This window comes from Berghia stephanieae, chromosome 1, assembly GCF_034508935.2.
Source record: "Berghia stephanieae isolate SIO BIC M18660-M18661 chromosome 1, UCSD_Bste_1.3, whole genome shotgun sequence".
Lineage (NCBI taxonomy): Eukaryota > Metazoa > Mollusca > Gastropoda > Nudibranchia > Aeolidiidae > Berghia > Berghia stephanieae.
Window position 1 is genome coordinate 58,094,627 of NC_088360.1, and position 15,832 is coordinate 58,110,458.

General features: G+C 34.1%; 1 protein-coding gene across 3 annotated transcripts in view; it reads right to left on the reverse strand.

Annotated features, from left to right (window-relative positions):
* The window catches only part of LOC144978306 (lipoxygenase homology domain-containing protein 1-like), a gene marked incomplete at its 5' end in the record, with an annotated part of 84,041 nt that overhangs the window by 29,173 nt on the left and 39,036 nt on the right, over positions 1-15,832 (reverse strand). For all 3 annotated transcript variants that reach the window (XM_078924180.1, XM_078924170.1, XM_078924188.1), the window contains 11 exon segments: positions 1,747-1,865; positions 2,779-2,927; positions 3,229-3,380; positions 4,874-5,000; positions 5,936-6,028; positions 9,864-10,045; positions 10,702-10,799; positions 11,097-11,260; positions 11,576-11,730; positions 14,542-14,674; positions 14,910-14,996. In XM_078924180.1, coding sequence (XP_078780306.1) covers positions 1,747-1,865; positions 2,779-2,927; positions 3,229-3,380; positions 4,874-5,000; positions 5,936-6,028; positions 9,864-10,045; positions 10,702-10,799; positions 11,097-11,260; positions 11,576-11,730; positions 14,542-14,674; positions 14,910-14,996 — 1,459 coding nt within the window.

Genomic DNA, 15,832 nt, shown 5'->3' on the forward strand with positions numbered 1-15,832 from the left:
TGATGTGACTAAGGTATTTAGAGTTGTCTTCAACCTTTGGTCATGTGTCTGACGCACAGACATTGGTTTGAGTGGATTTCATATCAGTCTCTGTTTAGTCTTGCTAGCATGTGGACGTGTGTGTTACAAGCTGCATTACTCTGCTGTCCTATGACAGTGCGGTTTTATTGAACCCTCTTTATAATAACCGTTTAAAGAGTGCCAATCTTATCGGTGTAGGTGACATTGCTTTACAGACGACTCCGCTTAATTTGCACACCCTCAGGAGTTCTGGTTAGTGTGTCTTAAGCAAAGTATGTGATTAAGCGTGGCAGCTAAAAATAGCAGCTAAGCACCAGCTTTCGTCTTGCTTGAAACAAAGGCCTTTATCAGGGAATCCACAGTAGTACAGCCCTGCCTTGTCTGCATTGTAAATGTCATTAGAGTCGTATTGCTATAGAAGTTGTTTCAAAACTTCAACACTCCATTGGCTGGCAGAAGAGACATCATGTTTTTCACCATGTTCTTTTTTAAACACAACATATTGTGTCGACCTTTCCATCTCAAGAGCAAGCCTTGTGATGGGGAGAAAAACATGCCTTGTATTGATGCCAGTTCAGCTGCCTTTTGCTTGATTAGGTCTCCAGACAGTCAAGCGCCTTGTTTAACTTATCATCTGTCCACATGACCAAGGCCTTTTTAACAATGCCTCGCTGGCCATCTCTCTGTCGTTTACATCTCAGATTTGATCCATTACTCGCATTGACTGCAACTTCATCCTTTTTTTTTTTAGCAAACAAGAAACTTGGGTTCTTGATACGCCATACTTTGTAGCTAGCTCGACTTGCTTTTGCTTTGGAATTGGCTCTGCATCTGCAATCAATTGAAGTTTCTGTTGAAGAGTGAGATCTCTGCGCTTTGGGGAAGACATTGCTTTATTAATGGTAAATTGTGACAACACAATCTTTTATAAGTGGTGCAGTCTTTTGTTGTTTTTTTTTTTCAAATAAGGCAATGACCGTATAAGGAAGGTCAAGACCACATAAGGAAATTCATTGATTAAATTTTGATTTCTTTAAATATAATATGTTGGATTTAACCATTAAATGAACATATAGGAACACGATTCAAAAGACTCACATTTGAAAGTATCAATATGGACAGGGACATTATGGATCAATCAAAAGATGAGACGCAAGTCCTCTCTGTAATCTTTTCTTATTGTTCACGGGCCAGTAGAGGAAAAAAATGTACAGGGAGAGAATTGCAATCGAGTGGTCAATGTAAACAAACACCTGGCATTGAGTGAACTGCGATCACTTTTCATACCTTGTGATGCAGACAGTGAGTGCTAAGTCAATTAGCCATTCATGTCAGTTAATCCTATGTTGTCAGTTAACAAGCATTGCGTGTCTGACCTAGTCGAGTTCAGAGGGACATTGGAATCGTATTGACAGGAAAGCTTTGCACGCGTGATACAATATTAATGTGCGAAAAGGGTTCAATGAGAATCACATTTTCATTACTTTTTGGTGTAATTTTTAGATATTTTTCTCCAATCAAGATGTAATCAATGTGTAGCGATTAAGCGGAGAATGTGTGCGATTAAGTGGAACAATTATATAGAAAAAAATCAGGTATAAGCGGAGTGTGCGATTACCCGATGTGTGATGGAACAGAGTGAAGTGTATCTATTCTGGATATGATATAGCTGGGATTTTGTGAAAATATAGATTTTAAAATGTTTTTTATGAAGTTGGTATTTACTTGTTACAGGGAAATCTGGAAATTGTTCCGTGGGAACAGCCACAGCACTCGGTCTTCCAGAAATGACTGGCAGAGTAATTTCCACTTCAGTATCTCTTTTTTCCGGATCTCCTAACCAACTGAAAAGTAAAAACAAAATTATAAATATTAAAAATACTTACATCTTCTTGATATTCCATCAATCTTCATCTGGATCCATGTCAAATAAAAAGTTAACCCAAAACGTCTGCATCATTTAAATTTGTGGATTAAACTGAAGCTTACCTTCAACTACTTCATCATTTTCTCTCTAATTTGAAAGACATGTTATAATAAGTTTTTCAAAAATGTAAATTAAAAAAAATAACACAGAACAGTGATGTAAAGTGTGTTTATCTACTTGTCGTTACAAAGTAAAAAGCTGTCAATACAAAACCTAACTTTTATTTCAACTTGCTAAAAAAGGTATGGCATACAAAACAATTAAGTACATTAAAAATGTCCCTGGTAAAAGTAAGCATAAAAAAAGTTTGTAAAGACTGTCGCTTAAAATCATACTAAAAAATGTCTCCTACACTAGTCAGTTGCTCAAAATACTACTTTATATTGCATAACACATTTATCATTTCCCAACTCAGCCATATGTATGGCGTCAACATTGCTGGTCCATAAAAAATTACAAATCTTTTAAAAAACAGAGGCATCATGGCTCAGCGGTACAGTCTTTGCTTTGTACCCGAAAGGTACCGAGTTCGATCACACGTGCTCCGCTGTGTTGCCTTGAGCATGACACCTCGCCATGGCTCAATTTGTGGCACTGCACTTTGGTTGATGCATGAGTTATTCCAGTTTTCCCTTGGAATAGATCCTAGAGACAAATTTCCCCTATTGTATAAATAAAGGGAATTTTTCTTTTTAAAAAAAAAAATAGTATCTAAGTAAACAAATAGGACGTTTACAATCTGTTGCAACACAAACTACATATCACAGATTTCCCTAGCCCTGTTACAGGAAAATAGGATAATAGACAAACAATTGACAACAATAACTTACTTGCTCCAGATAAAGACGTTCTCAACAGGCCCAAAGTGTCCTGCCTTAACAACCACTTGATTTAACAGCCAAGGGTCTCCTGGACCTTTGGTGAGCACCAGTTTCTCAAGGTCACCAAGATCAACAGCTTCAATCTCGAATTTCAATTTCTGATCAAATAAAAAGAAATCATTTGATAAAGCATGACCAACATACTTTAACAAAATTAATAAAATAATGTCTAAAAGTTATCTCTTTGCCAGTCTACAAAACTTTTTTGTGATGTCTTACATAACATCAAACCAAAATTCATATTTTAATAGCATCACCAATACAGAGCTGTTCAGCAATTAAGATGAAAATGATAGAGATTCGTAAACTAATTGCACACATTCAAATTACACACACACACACACACGCATGCATTCACACACGCACAAACACACACAATAAATGAATTAGAGCAAGTACCTGGCCATGCACAAAAGGTACGCAGCCTTGTGGAGTCCTGAGAAGGCGACGGCCACTGTCACCATTTGATCCATAGAGGGTTGCATACACCTTGGCTGTTGTGCCTGCTCCTTCAACATCTTCAGTGTCAATTATGAGGTCATAAGTTACAACTGGAAAAAAAAATTATATATATATATTATATATATATATATATATATATATATATATATATATATATATATATATATACATATATATATATATAATCATCTTGATATAAGGAAAATCATAACATTCATCACATGTCAACAAATTTTACTATAGAAGAAAGACAAAATCAGTTATAATAAAAATAAAAAACCCAAAATCGATAGGAGTTTTAAAAGTATATTAAATTGGTAAAAGTTCTGCACAATGAAATTAAACACACACGCACACACAATTAATATTATATATATATATATATATATATATATATATATATATATATATATATATATATATATATGTGTGTGTGTGTGTGTGTGTGACCCTACGCCTCGAAGCAGTAGTAAATCAGGATTTGGAAAACAAAGAAAATCATTCTTAAAGTGGAAATGGTCAAAAGTATGCAATTCAATTTTCTTAATATCTACCATTCCACTCTCTCTTTCTCTCCCTCATGTCTCTTTCACGCATACATACACACACACACACACACAGACACATTTATAAAGGCTCCAATCTTTACTCTATTACCCTCCTCAATGCACATACAAGGAGTCTCCCCCACTTCTCTCTCTCTCTCTCTCTCTCTCTCTCTCTCTCTCTCATCTCTCTTTTTCATTCTGTTTCTCCTCTGTGTGGGTGTGTGTTTGTGTGTGTGTTTTACTCTCACATTTTTTATCTTCCTCTCTCATATTTCTCTCTCTGTCCATCCCGCTTTGCGAAGTTTCAAAACTGCACTTTAAAATTATTTTATAAACTGTTATTTAACTTTTTGCAATTTGAAATCATATTTCCTCTATTGCATAAGACAAAAATGTCACATTATTAATTCTTACTCCATTGATTCTTTAACTAAATGTCAAAACTCTTCAATAAGTGAACAATTTCATAAAATCGCCGGCATTTTTTTTGGTGGTTTTATTAATTGAAGGGCATCTTACACAATAAATAACTACAAAAATAACAAATGGATTATTTTTAAAAATTGTATGCACATTATTAAATGTATGTTCTAAGCTCTTGCCAAATATTATTACTCTCGTTAAATTATCAATGCCCGTATCCCAGGAGTTATCTTTGCCCATTGATTCAACTGTGCGTGAAATAGGTGCCTCAAATTCAAAGTCGATTTTCTCAAAACTTGGTTTCTACATTCTCCCTACTTCAAATGGTCAATAAATAATCAGAATTTTATCATTTTGGTATCAAATTTTCAGGCATGAAATAAGCTTTGATTGGGTACAAAAAACCCAAAATTGAAAATCCAGACTTAATACCGTTTCGAGGCAGGGGGGGGGGGTTACATATATATATTGTATCATAAAATCCTAAGTTACCATAAAATATACATTTTCTTTAAACAATGCACTGATATTCATCATGGTTTTCCTTTATGTTTTCTACAAAATTTGCATATTAAAATTTTTAATGTGAATCATTAAAAAAAATATCTTACTGGGACTGGTCACAACACCGGGCCTGATTACAGGTCTCTCCTTGCGAATGTCACCACCAATTTCACCCACATAGTCATGGAAATCAAACTTTAGCTTTTCTCTTGTTTTCTCATCCTCTAATGTTATCTGCAGATACAATGAAAGGTTTGAACCTATAATCTTGTGAAGTTTTGACTTCTTCCAGACAATTAATTTTGCGTTAGCAACAGAAATGAAAGTTAACTTTCTCACTTTTTTAAAGAATTTACTTGGATTTTACATTAATCAAAGACAACATATTAAAAGTTAAAAAAATAACGTTAATGCTCTTCTTAATACATTTTAGGATATCATCATCTATGCCATTAACTTGTACATTTTACTTTACCAAAATGTTGAATTTGCTGAAAATTTAGACGTTTTTTAGATATTGGAACTGGTAGCAATGATTATCAAATTATACCAATTTTTCTTTTTGGATATATCAGTAACCAGAAATGAAATGAAACTTTTCAAGACTTAAGTAAATAAGCTTTTTATAAAAGATTAAACAATGTTGAAATCATCAGTCAGAAACTGTGGCTTATCATCGACAATTTTGTACTTTATATTATAAAGTGGGCTAATCATTAAAGTAATCATGGGTTGCATATTTTTATAAAAAGGATATAAAAGACATTTCTTATTTTCATGATAAACCTTTTGGCAGGATATAAATAAACTGTATCAGTCATCTTGTGAGCATAGACAATGTTTTATATAGCGAATTGTAATAGTGTGGTCACCAGGTGTATGTTTAACTTTCAAACAGTTGATTTGTCGTAGAAGTAAGGAATAAAGTACCACATAAAATAGAAAGCATAATGCTGTTGGAATATGTCATTGACGCAATGGGCTAAAGACCTGCTTTTGAAAAATTCCTTGATCCAATGAGTTCTTGTGTTTTGTGTGTGATAATTGATAAGGATTTGAAGGCACTTTTCATGATTCATAACGGGGCTGACTGGCTTAAGCATAAAAGACTTAAAAGCTTGCAAAATAATTATTTACTGATTTAATGTATCGTTTTTGTGATATTTTACCTTTTGAATACACCAAGGAGATATGTGGTCCTCCTCCAAACCAACACTTGATCTTATCTTGGTTATTTCTCCTATGTCTCCAAATTGAAGGTTCTAAAGAATAAATATAAAACAAAATGAAATTAAAAATTAAAAGCGTTATTAATATTCACAGTGAAAAAAAATTTGAAGATGTTTGTAATTTGTACATTCATAATTTGTTTTAACTTTACACATAGCTAACTCATTTTGACATCATTTGTTATTTATTTAAATATCAAGTCACTTAAAAGTATTTAAAAGGGCGTCTGAAATATCTTTCACTTTCTTTTACAATTTTTCTCTATTCCTCTGTCCGGAGGTAAAATAAATACAAATCATTTCTTAAAAAGTTCCCAATGTAAACAAAGCGATTGGAAGTTACAGTGTACTTGACTCAAGAGAAGCAACAAAGGATAATATACTCGTGACGTCATCTGCATTTTGTCTATTCTCCTACATTTCAAAAGATATTATTATATTGTTTTTCATGTTTAAAATACAATTTTTATTTTTAAATAGAAAAATTGTTGGTAATACAAATTGGAGGGCAAGCACTTCAGTTGTCCCTTTCACAAAAACTTAAAACAATCCATTAAACCTTAACTCTAAACTCAACGTAAACAATATGTATCTGACCACTTTAAGAAATTGAAAATTGAAAAACAAATGTGATTTATTAAGATTGTTTCAATACCTTGTCATGTATTAGGCATTGAAAAGATACATTATCCTAATTAGTCTTTAACAAATACAATAAAAGAAGAAAAGCTTGAATACAAAAACAAAATGGAGCGACAACTGAGATCGGGCTGCGCAAGGAAAGCACGGGAGATGATAAAGCAAATGGGAGGAGTAGACCAAAAGAAACGAACATTCCCACAAGGAAAAACGAAAACTGATGTCAACAAATTAAATGATTTTTCCTGTCGTTTTGACAGGCTCCCATCTGTGCACAACGGTTTGTCAAATAACAATGAGCCGCCTCCAGATGTTGAAGAAGAAACTGTAAGCTCCCTCTTCCGGCGATGTAAAGAACATAAAGCACCAGGACCAGACAACATTACCGGAACTATTTTGAAAAACTGTCACCAACAACTGGCTATACCTTATACAAAACTATTTCAAAGGTCAATCGATGAACAATCAGTGCCAGTACTTTGGAAAACATCGATTGTCGTTCCAGTTCCAAAAAAAGCATTGTCCGACCGTATTGAATGACTTCCGTCCAGTGGCGCTTACATCGCTTGTAATGAAATGTTTAGAAAAAAAATTAAAATCTGAGCTCCTACAAAAATGTTATGACCTGAAATTGCTAGATCTGTACCAATTTGCATACCAGCAACATCTCAGTGTAGAAGACGCACTATTAACCGCCACAAATTCGATCTCAAAACACCTTGACCAAACGCCCTCGAATTACGCCAGAATCCTGTTTGTCGACTTTTCGTCAGCTTTTAATGCCATGAACACAGATATTTTGCTTCAAAAGTTGTGCAACATGGATATTCCAAACTACCTTATGAAATGGTATAAAGAGTTTCTGACCCATAGACCGCAATGTGTAAAATTGGGTGAACATATCTCCAACAAAAGAACGTTGTCGAACGGATGTCCCCAAGGCTGCGTGAGTTCCCCAATCCTGTACATCTTATACACCAACGACTGCAGACCATCCTTTGAAAATTGTTTTATAGTGAAATATGCAGATGATACTGCTATTCCTGGCTTATTAAAAGATAAAGTTACCGAAAAGAATTATTTCAAACAAATAAATATATTCACCGATTGGTGTAAACAAAATCAGCTTGAATTAAATGTTGAAAAAACGAAAGAACAGGTGTTTGGTGTAAAAAATAAAAACGACTTAAAGTGTGTGACGATCGGTAAAGGTGATGTTGAGATAGTTGACTATTTTAAATATTTAGGAATAACCAATCCTCAATTTCTCTCAACATATTAATATAATATCTAAGAAAGTTGCCCAAAGATTATACATCCTAAGGAAATTGAGAACATTTCAAGTAAGGAAGAAAACTATGTCTTTTACCATCTGGGAGAAGGTTTTGTCAGATTAAATGTAGAACTAACAAGTATAAATCAACGTTCGTTCCATCAGCAATAACAATTTTGAATATTTCATATGGTACAGAAAAACCAAGGATTGATTCGTTGACTGATTAACTGATTAATTTATTTAATGTTAAATTAACTGACCAATTGATAATGATGATAACTTTTGGTGTCGAATTGCCACAATTGTAACAAATTGAAAACGAAATGAATATGTTTATGTTGTGTATATCGCACGTGTGAAAGAAAGAGTGGAAGAGAGAGAGAGAGAGAGAGAGAGAGAGAGAGAGAGAGAGCGAAAATAACATTAAAAAAACAACAAAAAAAAAAAAAAAAAAACCCAAAGAAACAAAAAACAAAATTTACAAAAAAACAAACAACAAAAAAATTGCTTCTCCAAGTACCACCAGAGCAATGTCTCACTCGGGTTTGTTTGATAGCTTATTGATAATCTTAGCATGATGGATAATTGCAATGGATATTGACAAAGAAAACCTAAACAACTATCGTCCTGTCCCTAACCTTCCTTTTTTATCAAAAATTCTTGAAAAGCTTGTCCTAAAACAACTTCTATCTCATCTTAAAATAAATTCCATGGAAGAAATCCTTCAGTCTGCCTACAGACAAAACCACTCGACTGAAACTGCTCTTTTCAGGGTTGTAAATGATCCTTCTTCAAAATCATTGATAAGGGTTCCAGCAAACTTCTTAACCTTTTTGATTTATCATCAACTTTTGATACTATCGATCACGAACTACTGTTAAAACGTTTAGAAATAAATTTTGCATTTCTGGTATGGCACTCAGTTGCTTTAAATCTTATTTATTAGATTGACGACAAATTGTAGTTGTAAATAATTTGAGGTCCGATCAAATTCCTTAGGAATGTGGTGGCAACCTTTGTGTTTTGTTCTCAACATGCATCCACTTTCATAGGTTATCAGGGGCTTTGGCCTGTCCTACCACCAATATGCTGATGACACCCAGTTGTTTGGATCTGAATGTAGTAAAAACTTACAAAATGTCAGAAGTACATGAGAAAAATTTATACTGGGTGTAAGTGATTGGATGGGTAGGAACAGGCTAGGGTTGAATGACGACAAAACGGAGGTGATGTACGTAGGGAACAGAAGATTTTGGAACAAGAAGAAATTGAAAGTGGGAGAGGTGTCAATAGATATTATTGACAAAGTCAAACATCTTGGAGCATTCTTAGATTCAGAATTGTTGATGGACCAATAAATTCAGACAATGATCCAATCATTGATGTGTCAGTTGAAAAAAATTGGATCCATCCGACAGTTCCTTTCTGAGGATGTTACAAAGAATCTTGTCGTTTCTCTTTTATTTTCAAAGATGGATTACTGTAATGCTCTGTGTCTCGGATAATAAGCTCAGGCAGCTGCAGATGGTCCAAAATAATGCTGCCAGATTGGTCTTTCAAAGGCGGAGGTTTGACTCTGTCACACCTCTCCTTCGAAGATTACACTGGCTGCCTGTTGAGAAAAGGGTCAAATTCAAAGCCTTTCGTTGTCTAGAAAACACTGCCCCTCCCTACCTCACAGACCTCCTAAAGAAATATTCGACAACCCGGCTATCTCATACATTCGTACAAAGGCGGGAACATAGTCTTTTTCTCATTTTGTATGGAATAACAATCCACCAAACATCTGGGAATCCAAATCATGGTCTGTATTCAAGAAATCCTTGAAAACATTTATTTTTTGTTGTCATGTACTTTCTATATTGTTTGGTGTTGATGTAAAGCACCAAGAGCCTCATGGTTGAGGATACTGTGTGCTCTATAAGAGTATATTATTATTATTATTATTATTACCTTATATGTTGTAGTTGATCTTGGCACCAAATTTCCCTGTTCTTTTCCTCCCAGCTCTACTGGTCCACTAACTCCTGATTTCCCATACAAGACTAGAGACAATTGGTTAGAGGTCTGGGAATATTTAGTAATATCTAGCATGTCATCAGACGCCATTTTGACATGGCAAGTCCACAATCCACCTACAAAATATTGACAAAAATGATTCGGGTTGTTTTTATTTAATGCATGACTGCATACTTCAGAGGATTACTATAAATTAATTAAGTTAGATAAGTCTGAGTTCAGATACAATTAATTAACATGAAAAAGTTATAAAACTTGGACTTCAAATTCATGCCAAGAATTTTTCTTTAAGGTGTCTTTTTCTTTGTTGAATTATTTTGATAGCATACATTATTGCCTCTTGCCTGGTCATACTTACGTCCCCGCAAAATAAGGTAATGTGTGTGAGTGTATAATACAAAAAATACCAAATCTAGACACATTACAGGATAATAAAGGTTATAACTTACATCCATCTTGTTAATTAGTATCTTATAGTCAAAAGTATTACTACTAAGGGTGATCTTTCTTTGAAAACATGGACATTATTAGATAAAATTATGGCCATAAAAAAGCCCACTTTTTTCTCTTTCCTGTCAAACTATTCCACAATAATTGTTTTTCTTTAATTTGTATCTGAAGCATAATCCCGCTATTAATATGCATTATAATTTACTGTGCCCGATGTCTCTACTAGTGCCAGCAGTTTTCAAATACTTGTTTTAAAAAGGATCTAATGAATCTATGAAAACTAATTTCGAGATAAAACTTGGCAGCAAAGCCAAAAGCTTACTGGGGGACCCTCCTGAAACGATGTCCTTATCTGATACATTCCCGAGGGGAGTGAACTCTCTCTTAGTCTTTCTGTCATCTACTCCTGTATCCATCCATCTGAATGAATGAATAAATGATCATTGTAAAGCATAAAGTGCATAAAATCACAGTGACAGTGACCATAAAATGAAAAGGGTTGTAAATTTTCTTTTTTTAAAAAAAAATTAGTTAAATCATCAATAACTAAAAACAATTGAATACAAATCTATTTGATTCTGAAGCATCATTTATTAATTTTTTTAAAATGGTCGATAAAAATATAGTGTAACTTATATTTATAATTCATCCTCCATAAAGGAATAACATAATGTTGAAAATTTAAGAGAATAATAAAAGCAATCATATAAAGAGTACCTGTTGCAAGCAAATACTGTCTCTGTTTTAATCCCTTTCAGATTGACAGAGGAGATGGAGACATGTTGACAAAACCATCCATGACCCCTCCCTTGCTCACTGTGACCAATAAGAATCTTTGATATGGCTCCAAGATTTAGAGACTTGAATTGGAATTCATCAATCTTTTGAAAAAGTGAAGTTATTTGTGGATGACTTCCATGAATAACTATTTTGAAAAAATCAAATCTATAATATAGTATCCTAGTGACAATATAAAAAAACGTAAAGCGCATTGGGAAACGTTTAGGGTGAATTTTGAGGGGAAAAAGCAATTTACTATTTTGAAACCAGCTTAGTTAAGCTGCTGTTACTATTCAGAATTCTAAAATTTCCTTGAAAGAGGTCTTAATAAAGAATAAAATCAAATTTATTTCCTATCTTTATTATAGTAAATTTATTTTATCTAAAGGCCACTTTTCCATATTGAAACACAATACCTGTCCTCTAAGAAAAGGGTTCCTGGTATTTCTTGACATGTTAAGACGCCTTTGTCCAGAATCACCCCACTGGCCAACAACCATCAAGGTCACATCAGCAGACGTTTCCGCACATGGAAGGTCACCGGTCGTTACAGAAATGGAATATTTTGTTTCTGGTCATACACAATGACAAAGAAATATAACAACCTTTAAATATTGGCACCAAAAGTATTTTTGAGTAATCCTCATTTACACACACACATACACACACACACGCACACACAAACACACACACACATATATATATATTCGCAACAACGTCCAATGCCAACTCATAAACCCATGCAAATCACAAATCGGAAAAATAAGCAAACAGATCTTAGACAGAATCAACACCAAAAACATCAAGGAAACCGAATTCAACCAATGTGGCTGTGTGGTCTAGTGGTATGACACTCGCTTTCAGATCAGAAGGTCCTGGGTTCGAGCCTCGATCAGCGCATAGTTGAGTCCTTGGAGAAGGCTCTTTCTTTACTCACATTCTCTCACGTAGTCAGGTGTAAAATGAATACCTGGCCGTTAACAGTGTTGTCTCTGTCCGAAATTTTTTTTTGTAAAATCGCCTAAAAGACGGCATGTCCCGTCCTACATGTTAAATGTTGCTGTTGGCCAGGGACCCCCTGTAAAGCACTTTGAGCATGTTTAGTGGATATTGCGCTGTATAAAAGCTCAGTATATATGAAGCTCAGTATATAATGGAGAGACGCTGCAGAAGTTATCAACTGGTACAAAAACACAGAAAACAAACAATGACAAAATGCAATCATCTTTGATATCTGTAATTTCTACCCTTCAATCACCAAAACCCTACTCCTCAAAGCTCTATAATTCGCAAAAACTTTTGACAACATCACCGAAGAAGAAACCAATATAATCCTGCACTCAAAGAACACATCGCTATACAACAATGGAGTAGCATGGACAAAAAAATCCACAAACTTGATGTCACAATGGGAAGCTATGATGGATCAGAAACATGTGAGCTCATCAGACTATACCTACTTTCCCAATTGCAAGATCTTGATATAAATATTGGACAATACAGAGACAAGGGGCCAACTCTATTAAAAAAAAAACATCCCAGAGAGCATTAACAAACGACTATCCAACAACTCTACAAATAACAACATATTCAACTAGCGATCCCACCATACACAGACGCACTACAAAAAAGTGGCTATAACTATGAACTAAAATATGAAAAAGAGACCATAACCATCCCAATGAAAAAACGCCACAGAAAACGAAATATAACATGGTTCAACCCACCCTACAGAAAGAACGTGACAACCTCTATTGTTAACAAATCTTCAATCTACTACAAAAATGCTTCCCTCCAGGTCACGTCCTACACCCCACCATGAACAAAAACACCGTCAAATTAAGATACACCTGCATGCCAAACTTACAAAACATTATTTCCTCCAACAACAAATAAAAACTATCACAGCCAGCTCAGCCCAACAACAACCTATAGCAAAAATGCAACTGCAGGACCCAGGCAGCATGCCCACTAAACAGCAATTGCCTGACTCAAAATGTTATTTATCAAACCACAGTTACACGCCTAGACACACCAAAACAAGAAACATACATTGGCTTCACCGAGTGATCATTCAAAACCAGATACAACCTGCATAAATCTTCCTTCAAAAACATACACAAACGACATTCTACTAAACTAAGTGAACACATTTGGAACCTCAAAGAGAAAACATACAACACAGCATCACATGGAAAATCATCTCCAGAGCACAGTTGTACTCCCCCTCTTCTAAGATTTGCAACCTCTGCTAGGAAGAAAACTTCTACATCATCACAAAACCGAACATGGCAACACTCAACAGGTGAAACGAACTGACAGCTTCATGATAACAATGTGAAATTGAATGTAAGCTTCAATCTAATATCCGAGAACAGATAAAATGGACGTTTCAGGTTTCCCCTTAATCAATAAAACAGGAAGAATGAAACACACAGACAAATGAGATAATGTGATAGTGGCATTGTTAAGATGAATAAACTAAAACATTGATGGGCAGGAAATAGTATGCTCCTTTGTTACAACTTTGTAAGGAAGCACAAATTAAAATAGAACAATAGATATTTATAAAAGGTGGGCAATTAATTAAGTGAAAAGAGGGGAGGCGGGGAGGAACTGTGTAATGCAGTGTAGAAAGTGAAATAAAATAACATGAAGACCAAAAACCCGAAAGGTCCATTTTATCTGTTTTCGTAAATTAAATTGAATCTTACATTTAATTTCACATTGTTATTTATTTCTTCGAGCTTCGAGCAGCAACATTTACATAACATCTTCATGCAGACATAGAAACAAACACCTTTTATGTAATTACAAATCACCATAACCACTTTCACTTCCTGATGAGAGTGAATGCTCGAAACAATATTGTAGAAGTTGATCATAATTATACTTTAAATATTATATATATATAATCAAATCTATTTGATTTTTTCACATATATTTCATGTATATTACCTTAAGTCAAAATTTAATTGTAAATATAAATAAAGTACAATGACATTGGCAAAAAGAAAAATTACAATAGTTCCATGAAGAATAATTCCAAATACTCGCAACCAGGCGGTAACAATTAATTATTTGACAAGTTTTACAAATCATAAAACCAGGAACACAACAAGAAACCTTACCATATTCTCGATAATTAAGCATTGCTTTTAATCGTTCACTCTAAACAAGCAATTAAAGACAAACCGCTCTTTGAAATGATATAAAAAATTGTAAGTTGTATAAAGATGTATAAAAAATTCAAGTTGACATGGTTTTTAGCTTCTAACAATTTGCCATATGCAAAGGCTTAACTTTGATTAAAAAAATAAAATAATGATATTGCAGAGTGAAAATAAAAACCACCAAAATTAAGATATTGATGATCTAATACCTGGTAAGGGAGCAACATCTGGTCTGATTGCAGGCAATTCCACAGAGCCATCAGAGTTGTCGTCCTCACACTGGATCCAGGAATGGTACTCAAAATTGAATTCCTGCTTACTGTTGTTGTCTTTCAATTTTAACTGTTAACATAAACATTATAAAATAGATTGCACTCACTAATGGTTGACATCATATAAAATATTCCAAATTACTGAGATCACCATTAGCTGCCATACAAGGTGATAAAATAATTTATCATTTAAGAATTAATTTCTATTTCAATCTCTTGAGGAAAGTTGGCATCATATAGAGTTTCAGAACATGTAAAACAATTTTTGAGCACATTACGATTAAATCAAAAGAAAAGCCACTTACCCTTTCTAAATACCATGAAGAATTGCCAATTTCTTCTGCAAATGCAAGTCTAATTTTGAAAATCTCACCAACAGTACTGGCATTAACCTTTAAAATAGAGGAAAATGTCACAAGTTCAAAAGTGGAATGATAAAATCAGTGTATAAAATAATAATAATAATAATATACATTTATACAGCGCTCATTCTCGTATAAAACACAAGCTCTGGGCACTTTACAATAGAAATCATCAATTTTAAGTGAAAAAAAAATAACAACAATAACAATTCATAGCCAAATCAAGGATTCATAGAGTCAATAAAAACAAATACAGTAAAGATGTGTCTTGAGATTCTTTTTAAAGGTAGGTAAAGACTTACACTCCCAATATATACCCCCAATAGCCCAAAGAGGAATCAGAATATATAAAAAGCGGAATTTGAGACCAAAAAGCGGAATCAACTTATTGTTATTGACTATGACATGCTTTGATGTAGATAATGAAATAGACAATCCAAAAATACTCAGATGATACAATATAAAATGTGTAAAAATTTGCAGATTGTTTAGAGACTAAAAAGGGGGTCAAATAATAATAGAGGACACAGGCCTTGGCAGTCTCAGAGCAAAGCATTGAATGGATGGATTTAGCCTTGTCAGGACCCCCCCCCCCCCCCCCAACACACACAAATTCAAATTCTATGTACAGATTCGCAAACACCACAAAACATATTTCCAGGTATGTTATAAGAAATTTTAAGTGTGGAGAAAGGGGGCTGGGGGACATTAAAGAGGTATCTTGTGCCGATTTTTCTTTTTAAATGTACATGTATGACAAAAATTTGAAAAAAAGGTAAGATATTTTTCTTACAAAAACTTTGGAAAGACAGACATTTAGTCACGGATTATGGATCGCTCATCAATGCTGGAAAATTTAAACAATG